Genomic DNA, 22,036 nt, shown 5'->3' with positions numbered 1-22,036 from the left:
TGTTGGGTTGCTTTCTTGTAATTTCAAATGGCTGAACATGAATTTGATTATTTAACAAATAATGCCGTTATTGAGCTGGGGCGGGTTTTACGGAAAAGGCGACCGCATTGTTGACGTTGATAAATGAGGAAAAGGCGCCGTCCAAAAATCACGGCAACATCGGCAACGTAAAGAGATCGGCACAACTAAGAGATTGTAATGTATGTTACATGAAGATTTAAACAAAAGAATTTTACTTATTATTTTTTTGCAAATAAGCTTTGTGCCATTGGGCCCTGTTTTTCATCAAAAAAAGCTACCACGTAGTGGTTTCAGGTTTATTACTTTATAGACCCTATTTGAGATAAACAGTTGCACCCCAAGGTACAGTATCCCTCTCTTGGGTTAAAGACACTGGACACTATTGGTAACTGTCAAAGACCAGTTTTCTCTCTTGGTGTATCTCAATAATAAACCTGTGAAAAATTGAGCTCAGTTGGTCGTCGAAATTTCGAGATAATAATGAAAGAAAAACTGAAAGTTGAGTGTGCTTTCAGATGCTTGATTTTGAGACCTGAAAATTTAATTCTAAGGTCTCAAAATCAAATTCGTGGAAAATTACTTCTTTCTTGAACAATGTTACTTCAGAGAGAGCTGTTTCTCACAATGTTTTATACTATCAACCTCTCCCCATTCCCCGTTACAAATGAAGGTTTTATGCTAACAATTAATTTGAGTAATTACCAAAAGTGTCCACTGCCTTTAAGGAGATATTCCTACAATGTCTTTGAGCTAAGGATAACACAAAATAAAACAGGGATGAGCTAAACAATCAAATCCTTCAAAAGCCCCAGCTGCCATCCTCCACTCCAAAACTAGTAAAGTTTTGTATTTAATTATAATTCTGTTAAATAAATCAGCAGTTACTCAACACCAAATCTCCGTAACTTGTAAGCCTGGGAAAACCTGTAGACAAAGGTGCTTGTAATGAACCAGAAACACCGCAGTAAAATCCCTTCTCTTCCCTTATAAGTGTTCTGGGTTCTTTTACGAGTACTACTTATCCTAGTACCACATGGAACCTAGGGTGTCATGCCCAATCTGAAGTACAAAGCTAATCATGGAGTTTCTTGCTCTAAGATCATGCATCAACCAGGCCGAGATTCTATCAACGAGAGAGCCTATATTTGGTGCACTAGACTGCTCGTCAACACGGCTCCACCTTGGTTAATTAATGAGATTTTAGATCTTGATAAATACTCTTTTAAAAAGCTCTACTTAGAGCCAAAAGAAGATGATGAAGACATTTCAGTTTTAGATGTAGGAGGAAAACCTCAGAAGATTTTACCATGCAGTAGGGACTAAAAACCCAATCCACATGGTGCTCCCTAGTGGGATTTGCACCATGGTCCAAGAGGTTGAAGGTGAGGCAAGACACCACTACAACAACCTGACCGGTCTGTCAGCAAGATGAATTTGTATCGACTTACCTTTGTCGGGCTATGAAGACAGCAGCAGCACCTTCAGTCCCTTGTCTGAAAGTGGGAGAAGAAAGAAAACAGAAATTCTTTTAACTGACAAAGGTTTTGAAATTTAATGACATTTGTTTGACATTGACATTGTCAACGACCAGTTTTCTCTCTTGGTGTATTTCAACGTATGCATACATTACAGACCTGTGAAAATTTGAGCTCAATATTGGTTGTAGAAGTTGCGAGATAATGATGAAAGAAAAAACACCCCTGTAACAAGAAGTTGTGTGCTTTCAGATGCTTGATTTTGAGACCTCAAAATCAAATTCTGAGGTCTCGAAATCAAGTTCAAATATTTTAGTGGAAAATTACTACACTAATTCAGAGGGAGCCGTTTCTCATAAACAGCTCCCCATTACTTGTTACCAAGAAAGGCTTTATGCTAATAATTATTTTGAGTAATTACCAATAGTGTTCATTGCCTTTTGTATATTTTTTTAATTTTACAACAGCAAGACACTTAAAAAATAGAGTATGTACTTCTTTGATCATGTATGATCAAGTAATAAACCACAAGTGAAACTGCCTAAAAAACATAAATCAATTATGGAATGAACAAAGAAAATATTACTAGAACAGGATCTCAGAAGCTGCTGACCTCCAGATGCATGTATATTGGTCTGTGCTCTACCAACTGAGCTATCTACAATCCCGTCCATATCTTGTTGGGCCGACCTACCCCCTTTCAATGTCGGCTCTTATTGCAAGGTCTATTGCGTTCCAGTCAACATTGAGGGGGGGGGGGGGAGACACATAATGCTAATTGTCAGGGGGAAGTGGACAGGGAATGTTTATTGTAAAATTGGGAATGGGTGGCCCAAGCATTTTGGCCGGGACTGTAGCCCTATAATGGCGGTCTTCCTTTTCTGTCAACATCTTGGTTTGGGGGGTGCTAATCAGGTGTCTTTGTTCACACCAAAATTCAATTATAATCCAAACAGAGCTCTTGTCTTTAAATCTGTCATCAGTTATTTCCACTTTGTGTCTTCCTTATTTTCTTAGGGTGAGAGTCATTGCTGACAGAAAGGTCTGAAACTAAGATCCAAATTCTAGGAGGCATGTTGAACTAATGGCGTTTCCATCTTAAAGGAACACGTTGCCTTGGGTCGGTCGAGTTGGTCTTTTAAAAGCATTTGTAATCATTTGTTATAGAATGCATATGATTAGAAATATATTTTAAAAGTAGAATATAATGATCCACACAAGTACCACTTATTGCGTGGTTTCCTTTTACCTCGTCGACAAACACGATAGGCCATTTAAGGGAGTCCAATTTTTGACTCCCATAAATGGCCATTAGTTCGCAAAGTTAAAGGAAAACCATGCAATTTCAAGGCAAATGTGTGTGGATCGTTGTGTTCTACTTTTAAAACATCTATCTAACCATATGCATTTCATAACAAACAATTACAAATGCTTTTCAAAGACCAAATCGACCAAACCAAGGCAGCGTGTTCCTTTAAGGACGACATATTTCGAGGGAGCTCTTAAGAAACAGTCCTCAGCTCTGATGTCATTGTGAGCAGGTATACACATTCAAACTGGGGACCTATAACAAAAGAGGACAATAGGGTAAAAGGTCCACAGTTGGAAAACGTGTACAAAACCAGTTAGGAGCTGTTGTCAAAAAGTTATAAAAGAGGGACAAGTGGAGGTCCACGGTTGCAGGGGTATACAAGCTTGTGTTTAAGTGTGTGCAACATGAACACAGGACATCATTATTGGAACGCTTCTCATGCACAATGTTCCATTAAGCTTTTTATACAATGGTGTCTTGTTTTCCATCCAGCCTTGGTTCGGTTACATTTGGTTAAATTGGAGAAGGCAAGATTGCCACACTGAGTTTATAACGCAAACGAAAATTTTTAAAATTCTCAAGTCAATATCTCTTAACACAAACATAAACCTGGTGTTTATCAAAACCAAAGTAAGTGTGAGACAGCTTCACTCAATGTGTTAGCAAAATATAAGTCACTTTTTTTCTTCAGAAAATAAGTCTACCAATATTAGGATTTGGCTGTCAATGAGAACTGTAGTAGGCCATTTTGACAAACATAATTTGTGAGGCCGTGTCCATACTTGTGGCTATTGCTGCTAAGTGAGGGTGTTTCTAAACAGGCCCTAAACTTCAACAGGGCAACCCAGTTGTAGCCGCAGCCGCATGACCTACAAAATAATTTGATGGTCGGCGGTCGGCTTCCTTCATTCATAAGAATTGTTATTTCCTTTTTCTTTTTGTAAACAACATCATCTCAGTCATTCTTCTTCAACCTTGTGTAGCTGAAGAAAAACCGGAATGCAGAAACGCCAGATCTGTACAGAGTTTAGCTCCGATAAAGGCCCATTAACCCATTTAAATAACGCCCGTCAATGTAACATAAAGAAGGACATTTTCAAGGCAATTCCCTTCATGCAACACAGAAAATTCTTCCTGATTGCAACAATACATCCCTCACACCATACATAAATCTCTTCAATTTGTTGTGAGTAAACAATGACATGTGACCTACGGGAGAGCCCAACCAGTATGGACTCCCGTGGCAAGGTCATCCACATACGTCCCTTTTCAAAAGAACTATGAAAAAAAAAAAAAACAGTGGCAATATAATTTATTTAGGCTATTCAGTTCATTTGTAATTTTTTCTCCTTGGTGCCGACACAGTGAATGGCGCAAGGGAGAACAAAAGGTAGCTCATGCTTTTGACATCTGCTGTGTGTGCTCTCTCCGTCTGCCAGAATCGCTCCTCTATTTATTGCTGTCCAAAAGAGAGAAAGAATATAGGGGGGGGGGGGGCTTCTTGGAATGACAGACTAGGTTAATTATAGCACAATGGTGTCTGTTGGCGCATCATTGGCCATTTGTCATCCAGTCACTTGGGGCTACACTCTAGCTGTTGTTGCCCACACCTCTGGTCTCCCCCGAGCTTGGTAGGAGCTGGGCCCAATCTATGCTACTCCTCCTACAAAGGCTTCCCGCCCAGACTCAAGACTCCTCTTTGTGACTCAAGGCGCCATCAAGTTTCTCAGCAGATTACGTTGTCCGGGGGAGGAGTGGACAACAATGAGTTTTTTTTACAAAGCGCGGAGGGATCATCCAAATTCTCAGTATTTGAAAGAGGGCAGTGAGCTAGACTAATGCGACCAGCCCATCGATGTCAGATGGCAAAGAAATAAGTAGTACATACGCTATGATTTAATTGATAAGACTCGTTTGATTACGATCCCCTACCGTGACATCAAAAATCTGAATATAGAAATTACACAAAAAAACCTTGAAAAAGTAAACTCTTGGCTCACAATATTAATCCAGTTTGACGATTAAATAAACAACCACGAGGGAAACTGACTGGGTAAATTTCAAATTATTTTGGGTTGAACAAAGACAAATTGACTAGAGCGGGATTTGAAACACTGATGAACGTTTCATTTACAAAGGCGATTTCTACTTTAAAAAAACCCAAAAAGATTATTTTAATGTCATCCAAAATGGTTTATCTGCCCTTTCTTTGTAATAAAATGAAATATAAGGCATTTCCTGAAAACTCAAAACTTGTAATTAGCTCATCAAATAGATGAGAGAAAATCTTTAAAATAAAATTTTTTGAGAAAATCAATGATGTAAGTATGTCTTGCCAAGTAACAGACACCACATCACATAGATACTCTGGCTGATGTTTCAGTTGCTTTTACTTTACATCTCATTTCACTTTTTACAAAACTACCTGATTTTGGCGAGGGACAACACAAAGTTGTTCCATTCTCGAAGCACAAAACTATACTCCCTGAACTTTTTATTATATCATTACATAGAAAACGACTGGTTCGTGTTCAATCTTACAAAAGCCATGTACGTTCCAATTTGAAGGGGAAACAAAGAAATCTTTAATTGCATCATATCACAGAGCAGATGTGTGAACTTGATTTGATAGATGGGAATAAATTCCTCTTACATCTCCCTATTAGCCTTCGGGGCTGGAGGAAGAGTGTTCCTTGCAGACAAAGCTAGCCTATTAAAAAGATACTTTTGATTTATCATGAACTAAAGATCGTAAGTTAAAGGCAAAGTATTAGTATTATTATTATTATTATTATTATTATTATTATTATTTTTTTTTTTTTTTTTTTTTAATGTATATAAATATGAATAGTAGACTTGCAGGTACAACCATGAGTAAAATCTCTCTTGAGGGAGTGTTGGCTCTGAAAAGAGCCGGTTTGGTCTCGACGTTTCGAACAGTATACTCTGCTCGTCTTCAGGAGAAAATAAGGCGGTCACATTTTTTATATATTGCCGAAAATCTGCATACGTCCATGCAGGAAGAAAAGTCCCTACTAGGAACACACAATCTGAGAACCGTTATGCGATAATGCTTCTTAGATTCAAACTTTGGGGCATAAAATCTTCTTACACAACCAAATTGCTTCATAGTGAAATGTTTCTCAAAATCCTTTATACTATTAAATGCTGCTGTAGGCTTCTAAACCAAAGATTGTTATTGCCATGATTACCAACGGTAAACCTTCCCTTTGAAAATAATAAAAAATAATAACAATTTATAAATAAAATAAAATCAATACAAATTCCACAATAGGTCGTTCAGGACGATCAGTATTTCAAAAAATTCATCCAAAGGCAGTTTTTGTTGCATAAATAATAGTTTATGTTGTGACATGGCAACCAGTATGAATTCAATCATAGAAAGTGAAAGCATATTTTTAGAAGTTCGACAAAGAGTTTGCTTTTTAACCGTTCCCCGACGCTGGTTGATTTCCCTAGAGTGTCCCCTTTGCACAATGCCTAAATATACAGTATACATAGCTAGGTATTATATCATGCACACCTTTTGAAAGATATTACAAGCTAAGATTACAAGAACTTGGTGCGAACCCTCAGGAGAAAGTCACCTGATATGACACATGTTCCACCGACATCAGATGGAAAAAAAGAAACGGATTTTCATTGGTTATTTATGATTAGTGAACAGGTGTTATTTCTTTATTGTCGTGGGAGTATAAGATCACAGCATAAACAAAGAGAAAGTCGGGGCTGGGGGGTGGGGGTAAACCAACAGATTGTTGTATAACGGAGACAAGTCTACAACATCCCATTGAGAAAGTAGACAGTGAGGGAGGAATGAACATAGACTTGAAGGGCCATGCGATAATAATTCAATGGTCTTGAACAAGAGGGGGAAACCTTAAGAGGTAAAAGCTCCCTCATCAATATTACATGGAAAATTTTGAGTCAAAAGCGTGCCCTTGCTCGGATTCCGTATTGATCACTATTTTATTCCCAGGTTGCTTGATCAGTTGGCGTAATCGCCAGTGGACTGCGATTAATCAACCCCGGTGCCCGGCCACAAAAAAAAAGGCAGCCAGGAGAACAGCAGGCTGAGCGAACACTTGGGGTCCACAACCAGATGGGCCTGGAAAATGGAGTGAAAAAATCCAATTTCCCCGAGCCGCGCTCGGCGAGCGCGTACGAGTGAGTGGAGACTGCGTCCTTGGGAACATGGCGCAACCTTGGTAACTTGGCCACGGCAACGCCGCTACACGTGCAGGACACTGGAAACAAATTTGAGGGGAGGTGTTATGAGAGAATGCATTGAATGGTTTGCTAGTCGTACCGACGGTGTGATGTGTGGTAGGCTGACTGCAGATACAGACTGCCAGGTGATGCGATTAAACCAATTACTTCAATCCATTCCGCCCCCCTTTTTTTCTTCTTTAAAAAAAAAGGAAGAACAAAACACACAACTGGCCACTATTTCATCCTTGACAATTTTATCAGACTGAAAACAATATACTTTTATTCATCAAAATTATCGAAAGACAATTTCAAAGCTTGCGTCTTAAGCTTTACACCCGGATTAACAATTTTAAAAGAAAACAAAAGTCTTTGCATGTGAAGATTCAAACTTCAACTTCCTTTCTCAATCTTACTCATCTTAAACAGACCAGCAAGTTTGTATACACACAAAAAAAGAGAGGAAATTGAAGAATTTTTGGGGGGTATAGGCCTAAGTGTTGTTGTTATTTCTGTTGTTTTTTAAGTTTAAGAGAAAAAGGAATGAAAGACACCTTGTTCTTAATGTTTTCAATTCAATCCCCATGATTTCAAAGGGTGTGCACAACATAGTACATTGTCAAGATTGCAAATATAAATGTTCAAAGGTTTGCAGTTCACTTATATGGTAAAGGCCTAAAAATGGTCACCATGGGAAAACGGGAAACACTTTTTTGTGAGTTTTCAAGCAAAAAAAACCCAACCCATCAGTGTTGAAAACAGTGATGTTTTTTTTCTCCCCACCTTGATGACCGATTAAGCTTAAACTTTCACAGGTTTGTTTTATCATGTATAACTTAGGCCACACGAAGTACAAATATTAGTCTTTGACAATTACCAATGTTGACTGGTGATTTAAACAGGCATGATACCGAGTCCTTGAGGAAAAAGGGAACATTTTATTGAGTTAAAGGGCTGACCTACATTTTATAGACATTTTCAGGTTTACTTCAAGTAGTAATAAAAATCAGATTTTTGGGAAGCAAATAAGAAATCAGATTTTGGAATTGGAAGAACATATGCCTGTTTGCCTATTTAACTTGTCCAGTGCCCGTTTTTTGTTGACCTAAAATGCCAAGTTTTCCGAAATTCTGTACTACAAATAAACAAATAAGCCTTTCTAGCCAAGCAAAAATGTATCTTGCTTTGCCTTGGTACATTTTCTTGAGTGATAATGCCCTCTCATGATACCATATGAATTATGTGTTGTACATGTGCGATTAATGACACCACACGTCTAATAATGGCGCTTTAAGAACACATAAAATATATCATACATGTACATGTATACAACCATGGCAATGACAGAGTTAAGATAACAAATCAAATACGAAAATTAAAATAGGTCCTCATGTTTTTTGAGAACACTCTCTTAAAAATCAAATTTATTTTTTAAATGTCAACAAATCATATCCAAATGTTATCCTTTTTCTCCAAAATGAGGGTGCTTAGAGAACAAAAAACACAAATGAATGCAGAATGAAATCAAAACGCTTGCAGTGTGTACAATGGGTAGATTTCAATCAGGAACTCTTTTATTTAGAGATTCATTTCCCGCTTTTTTCTTAAGCAATTCAGTGCCCTGTTGATGGTATAGAGTTACATCTCCGCAAAGTATAAAATGACCCACAAGTAATAAGTCTCTATTCAGAAGTGGTTTGATTATGGACCATGATCAATTTCAAGTTAAAAACTTGATTGTCTATCAAAGCGTCTGTGTCAGACTAGGGACGTATTAAAATGAGGTTGAGGGAGTAGAATTGGCTGTTGAAAACTGTACCAACCAAAAGGATCTTTAATGGGGTAAAGCTTCAACCTTAGCTTCAACCTTAGCAGAGTCTTTCTCAAAGGGTGTTTCTATGGGCATCCCATGTCTGCCATAGCCATAGCTGCTAAATCGGCCACAGCTTCACACTTGATCATTGCAGTGAACATTATAATTTTTTCTTCTCAAAAATATAAAAACTATAATTAAATAGAATCAACAAATTATAGACAAATTGGGCCCAGATGTAGAAAATGAACTAAGGCTTTCCTAAAGTGTTTGCCTTCCGAAGATGTGTAAGAAATGCATCTCGCTGCTTAGCATGAATCAGTAGATAACACTAAATTAACAATGCAAAATATCCTTCTGATCACCCTCTTACATTCATGCCTCTTTCAACACGCTACATTTCCCCGATATTTCCCCCCAAGTTTAAGTTATTTATGACAAACGCTTGGCCTACTGACCTTAAAAAGATTGCTGATGGATGCTTCTGTTTTATTGATCAAAAATAGTTTACCACTTGTTTTTTTTTCAATTAATATCAGATCACTGGGTCTGACTCTTTGAGTCATGTCTAATTAATCCAATATTTTGTCCACCAAATTAGACTGTAAGCATGTCAATAATTTATGAACAAGTTAATCCTTTATAAGCATCTCAGCTCAATACCGATTCACACACCTATTAAGCAAAAATTACATCCGATGTTCATCTTGCCGAACAGAAAGGACCTAACTACCTTCTTCATTTAAACCAAGTTTCAAAATTTTATTGAATGACAGGAAGCCATGATGGCTGCACAATAAACAAGAGAAATTCCAACATTATGCAAAAACATCTAACCTTTTAAAAAACCTGAAACTCAACCCTACTGGCTGGGGTTTTTAAGCTCAACCCTACTGGCTGGGTTTTTTAAGCTCGACCCTACTGGCTGGGGTTATCAAGCTAAACCCTACTCCCAAACAGGGGTGCAATTTTGCCAGGGGTTAGCACGGTCAACCAAATTTAGAATAAGTACAGAATTGTACTACATGAAATAGTGAGAGACTGGGAGAAAATATTGTTTTGGAAAGTTCAAGGAGCATATGAACTGGCTAATAGCAGCCGACACTCCGAAACCCAAAGAATATATTAACCAATATTTCAAAAGAAAAATGCCAATAAGTTTGCCCACTTTATGCATGAACTGGTTCTCATTCTCAAGATGCTTTTATTGATTTCTTATCAAAGGTGGCATGTCAGATGAAATAATTTCACCCATTGCTTACAACCATTACTATCTTTATAACAAGTAAGCTTCTGGATACAAGTTACACTTTATTTTCCGGGGTCATTACCAAAGTCTGACCCTACCTTTAAAACCTCAACAAACATCGTGCCCTTGAACTTCACCCATGAAGACACGGGAAAATCTCTAAGAGGCAAATCTACTGGAATATTTCAAGTAGAGACAAGATAGAGGCTACAGGGGAACAGAGACACTAAGACCTTAATTGTCTCTATGTCGTTTTACGCATGAAGCCGATGCGCATCATACAATGGGATTTGTCATTGAAGATAATTCAAAATAGTCAAGGCAAAACCGCACAATACAACATAATATCTTGGATTTATTTATAACTCCAAAATACAGTTGTGACAGCTCAGGAAATGCGTTCAAGTTTTCCTGTCGATACCTAAGAAACCCTTTAGATCAATAAGTGGAAGCTGTAACTCAAAACTAAAATACCTTGTTCTTTTTTTTTATGAACCTTTTTTTATGTTGGGTACACTGAATTGAAACACAGTTCAGTCAAATCAAGCAACTAACTGTCAGAGGCAGGATGTTTTTAGCCAATCTCAGTCAGCAACAATTTGTACTCCTGAAACTTTTTAAATGATCGAGGAACTTGTTTTGGGCTGATAAACTTTATGAATGAGAGCAACCTGTCTATCAGAGTATGGGAGAGATTTGTTTTCTCCAAAATGCCGACCTGACAAATTCCCTACAGGTAAAGAGCGGAGAATGACCCCCTTATTCATAGTTTCGGCATCAGGCATGATTGAGGGAAAAGCAGCATCGGACATGCTTGGTGGGACACAGTTTGAGGCAGTTAAAACTTGTAGGAAATGGGTCGAGGCATTTATAAATATAGACCATGTAACCTGTGACATCCCATGTTTACAAAATAAGAGCCACATCAGCCTGGACATCCTTCAGGTATGTTTTGTACACACAACTCAGTGGAAGAAAAAAGATTAAATCATACATTTTGTGAAGCTTACACCGTACATAATATAAGACAAATTATGAAGACATCTCAAAACTTGTAAAGCTGTTACAAATCTTCATTTTATGTGGTAATTATGAAGGGAAAAATGTAAACATTTCACACATAAGAGGTGTTTTATCTTTCCTGCCAGGCACTGCCTTTTTCAGTAGTGGTTTTCTGCTCAGTGGTCATTTAAAATAACCCCCGTTTAAAAAAGTTAAATTCACTCTTTTTAAAAACTGTACCGAACTGCTCACTCTAACCAAATTGTGTTAAATATTGACTCTTCAATACAGCCTATAGAACTGCTAAAAACTGAAGAACAAAGAAATGCTTCAAATGAAGCAGATATTTTGGATCATCGCTCTCCCAGCTCAGGAGTTTACAAAGGCTTTTCATGGCTTCCACCATGGGACTGAATAGCTGAAACTGGAAGCCAGGAAATTCACACCATCCGACCATCAGGAAAGGAGGTTATTATTATTGCTAAGGAGGTCGGCTATCGAAACAAAGGTGACCAATAACAATGGAGCTACACAGACATGACAAAAGATCTGGTAGAGACGGCTGGGTATTTGTTCCCCCTTCAATGTATTCAACTCAACTCCATTCAATAAATACGTTTATTCCATACTCTTGTTGAAAAATTTAACAATTAAGGGAATTAATGGGTATATAGAAATGTAACAAAATCAAAAGCACAAATTTATTTGTCTTCTATTTTAATTGATTTTCCGTTGTTTCTTTTGACCCATCCACCAACAATTTCAAGACAGAGAACCTTTTTGTATAACATGGAATATTCTGATTGTTGGCCCCTTACAATGCAAAGCAGAATTTGTATTTTATAACCACTGCTAACCATAAGCGAAAAAGGAGAAGCATGCTAAGCAAGCAGATGAGTGATGAAACAATGCAAACTCTTTGTGAACGTGCACACATACCTTGAAATCTTCCCACGCAAAAATTGTTCTGCTATAATAAGCAGCAAATTTGCTTACTGGTTAACAGATTTATTAAATTGGCCTAAAGATGATAACATCAAATAGCCTTAACAGGCGCCATCTTAAAACTGCACCACAATAAATTCATTTTGGGAAACTGAGTACAGTTAATGCTAGTTGTGGTTTACATGTAACTATGTCAGGTTTAATAGTTGTGTACTTCATGGCTTCAAATTGAATTCACCGTGATAGTTGCCGATGTTATTTGGATCCAGAACTATTTGTGCACGGTTCATGCGCATTGGAATATGAATACGGGCTGATATTGTTTTTTCAAAGATAATGAAAGTGATCTATTTACAGTTTAATATGCATTGCTTGTAGTCATTCACCCAATCAAACAATAAGTTCATAGCAATGTCACAAGTAGGTTTTTGTGTCGTTGTGATTGATCGTCGTGCCAAATAGGGAAACTTCTACCTGAGAAACAAGAGCATTGCACAATGACAATACATGTTCATTAATTGCGGCGATGGTCTTTTATTTGGACTTCCTTATATGCGACTATAATAGACCGTTATCATGCTGCTATTTGGTCTTGTTCCTTGTGTCCAACACCAGCAATGAATACAATACCATTCATTGTACAAAAAGGAACCAGACCGTTTTCACCATCTAGCCTATGTTTGGTTGCATTGATTTGAATGATTGATCCAGCAAATTCCAAACACTCCTGAAAGCATCTTTACCTGAACCAAGATATTCAATCACATTACTCCAGTTCTTCAAAGTCTGACAAAAATATTCTGCACAACGAGGAGGCTGATTTTTTGTTCAGCCATTTGACGAGAGGAATTGAAGGTCAATTCGAGGTCAAACAACCGTTTTTAAAAACCTTGCACGGTACCCTCTCCCTCCGCATTAACAAATGATCTTCCTCCCCACTGCTCAAACTGCCACTCCTATACAAAAACAGTCCCCAAGCTTTCATCCAGCATTATGATGCCACGCAACACACACACATACGCTAACATAAACGAAAAACCCATTTCCATCTCAATTTGGAACGATCCAACTTCTTAAAATCCGAATCACCTTGCCGAACGGACGAGCTTGAAAAAATCCTTGAAGTCTTGATGGAAAAAAACAAGATGCCATTTTCATAACCTCAGTCGAGGCTTACATCCTCGAAATTAAAATCAGTCACTTCTTCTACTTCTCTCTCCCCTGCTTGGATCTGTAGGTAGTGCTAATATTACTCTTGGCCTAATTTTTAACGCCTGGGTAATAATTTCCCCCAGGTTTCTTGTTTGTGGGGGTGCTTTCCCAAGTAGATGGCTCCATCATGACGAGTTATACCATGCTCCATTGGCTCACTGGATTTCTGTACGAGTTCTCTACAGGTTTCCGTTTATTTGTATGATGGGGTCTTCTGATTTTTTCTTGAAGGCCGGCGTTTTTTTAGAGAGCCTTTAAACAAAAATCTCATTTACACAAAATGTTCACCACAAGAGCATTATTTGCAGAAACAACAAATAAAGAAGTCCACCCGTGCTAGGTTACATTACGGTCCATTTCGCAAGCAGATTTCACCATTGGTTGCCTGATGAGTGTCTTTGGCGATTTTTGTTTTCTATTTCTTTTTTTCTCCTGCGCGTGGTGTGTTAGTGGTGTGTTAGTGGCTATAGTTTGTTGAATTACACAATGCCCTGGGGACGATTTCACAAACACTTGGGACTAGTCCTAACTAAGGACATAGTCTCAGGAGATATTAAAATCTTAAGGCTAGTCTTAAGTTAGGACGAGTAACTCGCCCTAGCTCATGATAAGACTAGTCTTAACTCTTTGTGAAATCCACCCCAGGTTTTTTTAAGTAAACCAAAGGGTATTATCTGAGTTGACCCTGCAGCCGATTTCACGAAAAGCTGGGATTAAGATCTCGAGTTAGGGTGAGTAACTAGTCCTAACTTAGATTAATCTTAGGGTTTGCATGTTACAGTGCAAGGCTGGGACTTGTCCAAAGATTAATCCTAAGTTAGGAAAAGTTTGGTGAAATTGACGGCTGGTCCCTCAATACTCTTCAAATGATCCCCCATTCTCATAAAATCGCCCGCTATCAACACAGAGTTAGCTAACATCATTGGAAAGTGACCAACCATGCAGGGAACTTGCAAACCTGGCGGAATGCGAGACTCTAAATAACAAAAAAACTAAGCCACTTTATCGGAAGATGTTTATGGCATTTAAATCATCCCAAATACTTTAACCACCTTTTGTTGGCTTGTTATGCCAACATTTTTGAGGCTGCCATTAACAAAAAGCATTGTTATTTATGGTTGTTTTCCATCAGCTTTGGAATCCTATTCATGCACAAACAGCGCAATCATTATAAACTTGTGCTTTCCAATGCCGTTCACTCTGGTATAAAATTCTTTCTATTCTTCATCACTTATTGGGGGGGGGGGGGGGGGGGGAACGTTCGACAAATATAGAGTGTAGTCTCGACTCTATTGTTCAACCAAACCCAGGAACTATTGGGTACAATTTGACTACAAGGTTTGGAATTTCCCTCGCCTTCAGCTATCACCAATTCCGAGGTGAATGGCCGATTAAATGCATCACAAGGCAGCCCAAATTTGTAAGGCATCCGATTTTGCCCATAATCGTTTCAGTGGATGGTTTTGACCCCGTAGTTGGCAATTAAAGCTGTTTTTATCCGTTGTTGGAGGCAGTCAGGCGTTGAGGTGATAGTTGCTGACTTAGCTCCGGGGTAAGAGGTGGATTTGTAAATATGGCGTTTGGGGAAAGAAGCTGCCAGTGCAGCCAGCGTTTTTAATCATTCCAGTGCCATGGCAGTCGGTGGCCTAACTACCCTTACCCTTAGTAGAAATTGCCATCAATTGATCATTTTTAAGGGTACATTTTAAGACAATCTAATTAAAAGTTCTACAATAAACTACGACCAAATTGGAGAAAGTGTCAGACATGCATCACTGAGCATAATTAATAGTTGGTTGAAAAATTACACAATATGTACAAACCTTGTATAGGTTAAAACCCACCTCTCAACATGTGTCTTTATTTAATAAAGATAACTGCATCAAAGGACAGTGTCAAGGACAAGCTCTTCTATTAATAACCTTGATGTTGGAGAGGTAACCATGCGATCTCCCTTAATTTAAGAGCATACAATTTTCATATTTTTCACACATATTTTCGTCCATCTTTTTTTCAGGCTAAGCCCAGGGTAGAATGGTGACAGTTCATGTACAATTCAAATAAAAAACAGGCCCCTCATTTCAAAAGAACTTTTTGGGATTCATTTTTATTTTTTATATCCACCTTGACTTTGACAAAATCGTATGTCATCTGAAATGACAGTTTTATTCTCAACATTTTACCAATATGTTTTAAACAGATCTACAAACTAAGTCTGTTTATCACTGTAGTGCTTCCATTTTTATTTGTTAAAGCCATTGGACACTTTCGGTACAGATTTTTTTTTTTTTAAGTTAACAGATTTACAGGGTTTACAGAAGGTAGTGGTGAAAGACTTCTCCTGAAATATTGTTCCATGAAATGCTTTACTTTTTGAGAAAACATTAAAACAATATCAATTCTCGATATCGAGAATTACGGATTTATTTAAAATACATGTCATGACTCGGCGAAACGTGCGTAAACAAGGCAGGGTTTTCCCGTTATTTCCTCCCGACTCCAATGACCGATTGAGCCTAAATTTTAACAGGTTTGTTATTTTATATAGAAGTTGTGATACACGAAGTGTGGGCCTTGGACATTAGTGATTACCGAAAGTGTCCAACGGCTTTAACAGAAAAGTAAATCCAAGCTGAAAGCTTTATAAACTGTTGCTCTAAATATGCATCAATTTTAAATCATATCACAACATATAGCAAAAAATTTATGAGAAAGTAAAATTAGCTGTTGCAAACAACCTACCAAACATATGGACCGATGGTATAAATGCCAAAAATAGTTAATGGCCTGACGTTCCAACCCTAACAGTGTCTTTCTCGAAGGCCTTGGATTCAGCCTTTGAGAAAGACCCTGCTATGGTCAAAACGTCAGGCCATTAACTATTTTTTTGCAAAAGTGTTTGTTGATTCTTTGCGTGTTTGTTGATTCTTTGAGTGTTTGTTGATTATTTGCGGTAAAATGAAACCCCCTCATGAAGTACACAAATAATTGACTGATTCTAGTAAACATTCACTCGCTCCACATTAACTGGTTCCAAGACACATTGAGTGTGACACATATCATATCATATCAAGAGTGGAAAAAAAAGACAATCACAGTGGGTGCAAATTATCCTAAAGAGTTTCAACGAAGTGATGGGCTATCACTCAACCTACAATGCCTTCACTGGACCGTTTGGTGCCAGACGCATAGACAGGGGTGAATGCCTGTCTACGAATTAGTCGGATACCCGTCAGTGGTTTTGAATGACTCTATGGAAATCCCTGCCCGCCCCATCAGAAGTCATCAGAAGTTCAATTCTAAATGATTTGATGTATATTTATAAATGCTTTGTAACTAAAAACTACACCCATGATGTCAGCGTTCGAGCTTCACCAGGAAACAGATTAAACAGATGGAAGAAAGCAACTATTTCTGTGTTTAATTATGCATAGCACATTAGAGAGTTAGTCTTCCTAAAACATGTACATATTGACACTTCAAGGTAGCGATGTCATTAAATAATGAATGACACTCCGAATAATAACCCTTAAATACATTTGGCATAAAAAAAGTAAATCCATCTTTCATATAAAAAACCCATACAAAACCAATGATGTATGAACGATGTCACACTCAATATGATTGTAGTCTAGTTCATTCTTCAGTCCTGAGTAGGCCTATTTGTGTTTGAAGTTTGTGATATATATAGCATAAAATCAAACATATAAAGTTTATAGTCTGGTTTATTTGTTAAATGTCTTATTATGTTAAAAAATTGCAATCAAACCTATAAAGATACAGCCTCGTTTATTTTTTCAGAAGTGGCCTTATGTTTAAAAGTTTGACTACTTGGCAATTATTAAAGAAATTCTAAGGACTAGTTGCCTTTCATGATTTGTGTTCTTTTTACACACATAGAAATCGGGTGTCATGACCGAGTGATTGGAAGCCTCAAATTCAAGTTTAGTCACCGGGGTGATGGTTCTAATCCCGTCATGATGCTTGTGTCCTTCAGCAAGACACCTCAACTGCTTCTCTTCACCCATGGGTATAAATGGGTACCTGGTAGGTGCAGAAGAACCATCTTCCATAATTATATATAATTTTCAGTGCTGAGAGAATTTCCAACTAATTTATTTGCCCAAAGTGAGTGAAAGCACAAAATAAGGCGCCAGTGAGTATGTAATCTAGGCCAGAAAATGGAACATCTGGAACTTGATCCGTCCCGTTATACAAAAACAACCTAAAGATATGGAAATAAATTAAGCTGATCTAAGTATCAGATTACATTTAATTAGTGTAAATTTGAAGACGTCAAGGCCAATTTTCGGCCAATTTGACTCCAACATTTATATTTAAATTTCAAATAGCTGTTCTAATAATCATTATAACAATAACTGGAGTATTAATTATATTGATAAATCATCTGTTACCTATTAACATCCTGTAAATTGTATGATTAAATCAATTGTGCTCTGTGAATGCTTGATGTGAGAATTAATAAATGGAACAGCATAGCTTCCAATAAAAAAATTATATATACCCTTTACCTTAAACAAAAGTTTCAAAGCACTTTACAAACTGACAAAGAATAAACCAAGATTCTAGTAACTTTTTGTCCATGGCTTTATTGATTCAAGAGATGATGCCTGACACATGAAAGAATGAAGATTGCTCAATAGTGTTGTAGCACAGACTGTAAAAGCTAGCGTTACAATATTTTTATGAAGTAGTATACTGACTGTAAAAGCTAGCGTTACAATATTTTTATGAAGTAGTATACTGACTGTAAAAGCTAGCGTTACAATATTTTTATGAAGTAGTATACTGACTGTAAAAGCTAGCGTTACAATATTTTTATGAAGTAGTATACTGACTGTAAAAGCTAGAGTTACAATATTTTTATGAAGTAGTAAACTGACTGTAAAAAAAGCTAGAGTTACAATATTTTTACGAAGTAGTATACTGACTGTAAAAGCTTAGAGTTACAATATTTTTTATGAAGTAGTATACTGACTGTAAAAACTAGAGTTACAATATTTTCATGAAGTAGTATACTGACTGTAAAAACTAGAGTTACAATATTTTTATGAAGTAGTATACTGACTGTAAAAACTAGAGTTACAATATTTTTATGAAGTAGTATACTGACTGTTAAAACTAGAGTTACAATACTTTTATAAGAAGTATACTGACTGTAAAAACTAGAGTTACAATATTTTCATGAATTAGTATACTGACTGTAAAAACTAGAGTTACAATATTTTTATGAAGTAGTATACTGACTGTAAAAACTAGAGTTACAATATTTTTATGAAGTAGTATACTGACTGTAAAAACTAGAGTTACAATATTTTTATGAAGTAGTATACTGACTGTAAAAACTAGAGTTACAATATTTTTATGAAGTAGTATACTGACTGTAAAAACTAGAGTTACAATATTTTTAAGAAGTAGTATACTGACTGTAAAAGCTAGAGCTACAATATTTTTATGAAGTAGTAAGATGCTTCAATGTATTACCAAAACAATTATGATAATGATAAGGGGGTTAGTTAACTAAAAACTGGAAATGAATTGTTGTTGGGATCCCCCAACATTACCTCATGTCCATCAACAATACACAATAATTGTTGCATGTTACAATCAACGTATTTTGTACATTGTGGTTCAGAATGTATGAGAAAGTTTTGAAACAGCAAAAGTCGGTCACAGAAAGGGGGAAAAAAAAAAAAATCAGCAAAAAGTTAGTCTTTGACATCTGGGCTTTTGGGGTTTAGGAGGTCTAGCAACATGACTTAATTTCATTATGATCCATAGATTTGCATGGTTTACAAAGCATGAAGGGAGAGGTGTCAAGCCATGTATGAATCTCTTCTAGCATGAAGCCTTGATCCCAAATGATGCTTAACTATTTACTAGCAGACCCTAGCGGAGTCTGTCTTTCTTGGAGGCTTTTTAGTGACCTTTTTTAGAAGACTCTGCCTTTGAAAAAGACTCTGCTAGGGTTGAAACGTCAGGCAACTAAAGAGCCTTTCCTCTACTAGGGTGGAAGATATCACGCCACTATAATGTTTGCATTTATACCGTAAGTCTTTTTGGTTGGTAAGCAGTTTCTAACAGCCAATTCCATTTCCCCAATAACAATAATTACCACACAAACATTTATATAGCGCATTTTCCCCCATGCAGGGTGCTGCCCAGGATTTCTTGAGTGGTAGAAAAGAAATTCCCTGAAAACTATTTTGAGATGGATCAGTTACATGGTTGATCATATAAATAAACTCATATTGAAGAAATGCTCAAAATTTATGGCTTCAGCTACCATTTTTACTGGTAAATACCCAATTCATTGACAAGCTTTAAAAGGAAATTGCAATTTTAGTTTAACGGTTTGGAAAATGTGTGGTGGTCGGAAAAAGAATAAACTCTTCCAGTGGTGGTTGGGGAATCCTGAGTGTCGGGCAGGTTTTCCAGCACCGACTTTTGTGAGCAGAACCATGCCCATGGTTTGCAATGTGATCTGAAGAGCTTTAGAAACATCGAGAAACACTGAAATAAAAGCACTTATTATCCTAAAGATAAAAACAGATATGATTTGATTTTACGTGTGAATTTTTAGAAAGAGATGTATGTATGGATATTGAGAGGTAAGAACTACACACTATTGTAATAAACATATCAACTTTATTTTTCACTTCCAAAATGTTGGAAAGCCATGGAATGAAGTAACACCCTTTTCACAACAACCAAAGTCCATTAAGGATTCAAATCATAGGGTAGGAATGCACAGGGTAGAAAACAAAAATCCAGACAAAAGCTTAGCTGTCTCGTGATTAAACTCTTGAAGTTACCGAGTGTTAGCATTTAGAGGATGTTCAAGACATTTAACATTACCACAAATTGGACACCTAGTGGACTGGTCACAGCTAAACCTTATCTTCCACCATTAAATGACTATTTCACATCTTTTAAGACAGTTCGGAGTCAAGGGAAATCCATGGAGAAAAAAACCCCAATGAAATCACAAAATATCCATCACAAATCAAACGGCCCCAAAACATACAAAATTGTACCCTACCCCTAGGGGAAAAAGACCCAAACAAAACCTTAAAACCTCAAATTTCCCCATCTTGAGAGGTTTATTTGATTAACCTTGCTCTAATATATGTGTGTGGCATTGCTTTTTTCCCTGTCTTCTCAACAAACATCACATGGTGGTCTATGTACACTTACCATCTGCTAATATTCGCACTGGTGAAACAACGCGCTGGCGGTTTGTGTTTAATATAGGCCACGCACACTCACACGATCCCCATCGACTTGACTTTCTTGTGGCTCTATTTCCCCAGCTGTCTTTGGAGGGGTTTGTGACATCAGTCACGACCGGTTGCTTTGGACGGACGACCGCAGTATTTCAGCGGAGTGGCTGGACGGACCAGCACAATCCTCCGATTTTCGAATCAAACAAATTTCTAACTCTCTCCGTGATAAATGTTGGTGTGGTAATACTCCAGCGACAGAATGAAATTAAAGGCGTCGGCAAAATTATTCTCATTAGTTTTTTATTTTCAACTGGGAGAACGTTTACTAATAGCCTAATCAACTGAATAAACAGTTTAATTAATTCTATTTTCTAAGCAAACACCAATTTGAAAAACTGTTTTTATATTGAAATGAAAGATAATTCGTAAAAGACGTCTAGTCTACTGAATTAATATAAACCAAGATACCAAATATTCAGACATATCCAGATGGGTGAAATTATCGTTTCAAACTTTGGTCTGTGCAGCGAGGGTGATTGATAGAGCATTCTGTGGAATTCCTCATCTTTTAAATCCATTGGAAATGCATTCTATTCGTCAGAAATTGAAATAAACTGAGACCCAAATTGACCATGCCATTTCCGTAATTAATTTATTCAGCTAATGGCTCCCTCTCCCTAGTCCTGGTCAATTACATATTGACATGATTTATCTGGATGTTGTTTTATGACTCGCATGTGAAGAAATAAAACACAGCAACAGATAGGGTCCCAAAAGGAATCGTATAAATGGATTCATTTCGCCTCTTGTCAAGAATGGACAAATTATACTGTTCGGTCAAAGAAGCAGGACATTTGCTTGGCATGATATTTGGTCCCTGAGATTTTTTCAAAGGTCCCCCCTCCCCATTTTTTTAAGGCCTTTTCAAAATCGCCGCCCAACTTTTTTCTTCTTCTTTTTTTTGCAAAATGAAAAAATAAAAAATAAAAAATGCAGAAATTTAATTGTGGACAAAAAAGTGTTCCAAAATGCAGCAAAAACCTCTTCAGAATAATTAAAACTCACATGACGTACACAGGAGATGTTACTGGTTAATGTGGAGGTACAATTGTGTCAGATTATTTCCCCCCAAAATAAAAAATAAATCGACTAAAAATGATGTCCAAAATCCTCTGCTTACTACTTCTGCCTGTTGTGTCTACGCTAGTGGAGCGCATTGAACGAATTTGCTAAACGAATCGGGACAAACTTGTGCGCAATAAGCGTTTTGCGCTCTGCCGAATTTGTAGCTGAACCTGCTGGGCTAGCAAAAGCGTGCGCAATCTGCAAATTTGCGCTCTGTTTGTAGGGCAGCTCAAGTTGATAATTCTGATACTGAAGATTGTGCAAACTTTGTAGATTGCGTTTTTTGTACACACGAGCGCGATTTGGCAATGCATTGTCGTTATTTTTTATTTTTTCCCGGTCTGGCCCCAATATATGAGAAAATGGTTGCTGTGCGTGTGAGCGTGAGACAGAGCCCAAATGCGT

At 37.3% G+C, this 22,036-nt stretch overlaps 1 protein-coding gene across 1 annotated transcript in view; it reads right to left on the bottom strand.

The window, feature by feature from the left end:
• Positions 1-1,044: 1,044 nt before the first annotated feature.
• LOC117295371 overlaps positions 1,045-22,036 on the bottom strand; it is a 44,494-nt gene continuing 23,502 nt past the window's right edge. The window contains exons 4-5 of the mRNA XM_033777984.1: positions 1,470-1,514; positions 1,045-1,201 (exon numbers count right to left, since the gene is read on the bottom strand). Coding sequence (XP_033633875.1) covers positions 1,045-1,201; positions 1,470-1,514 — 202 coding nt within the window. The remainder of the gene's footprint in view (positions 1,202-1,469; positions 1,515-22,036) is intronic.

This window comes from Asterias rubens, chromosome 1 (assembly GCF_902459465.1).
Source record: "Asterias rubens chromosome 1, eAstRub1.3, whole genome shotgun sequence".
NCBI classification, from domain to species: Eukaryota; Metazoa; Echinodermata; class Asteroidea; order Forcipulatida; family Asteriidae; genus Asterias; species Asterias rubens.
Note: the sequence above shows the minus strand (reverse complement) of the source record. Positions and strands in the feature narration are given on the sequence as shown.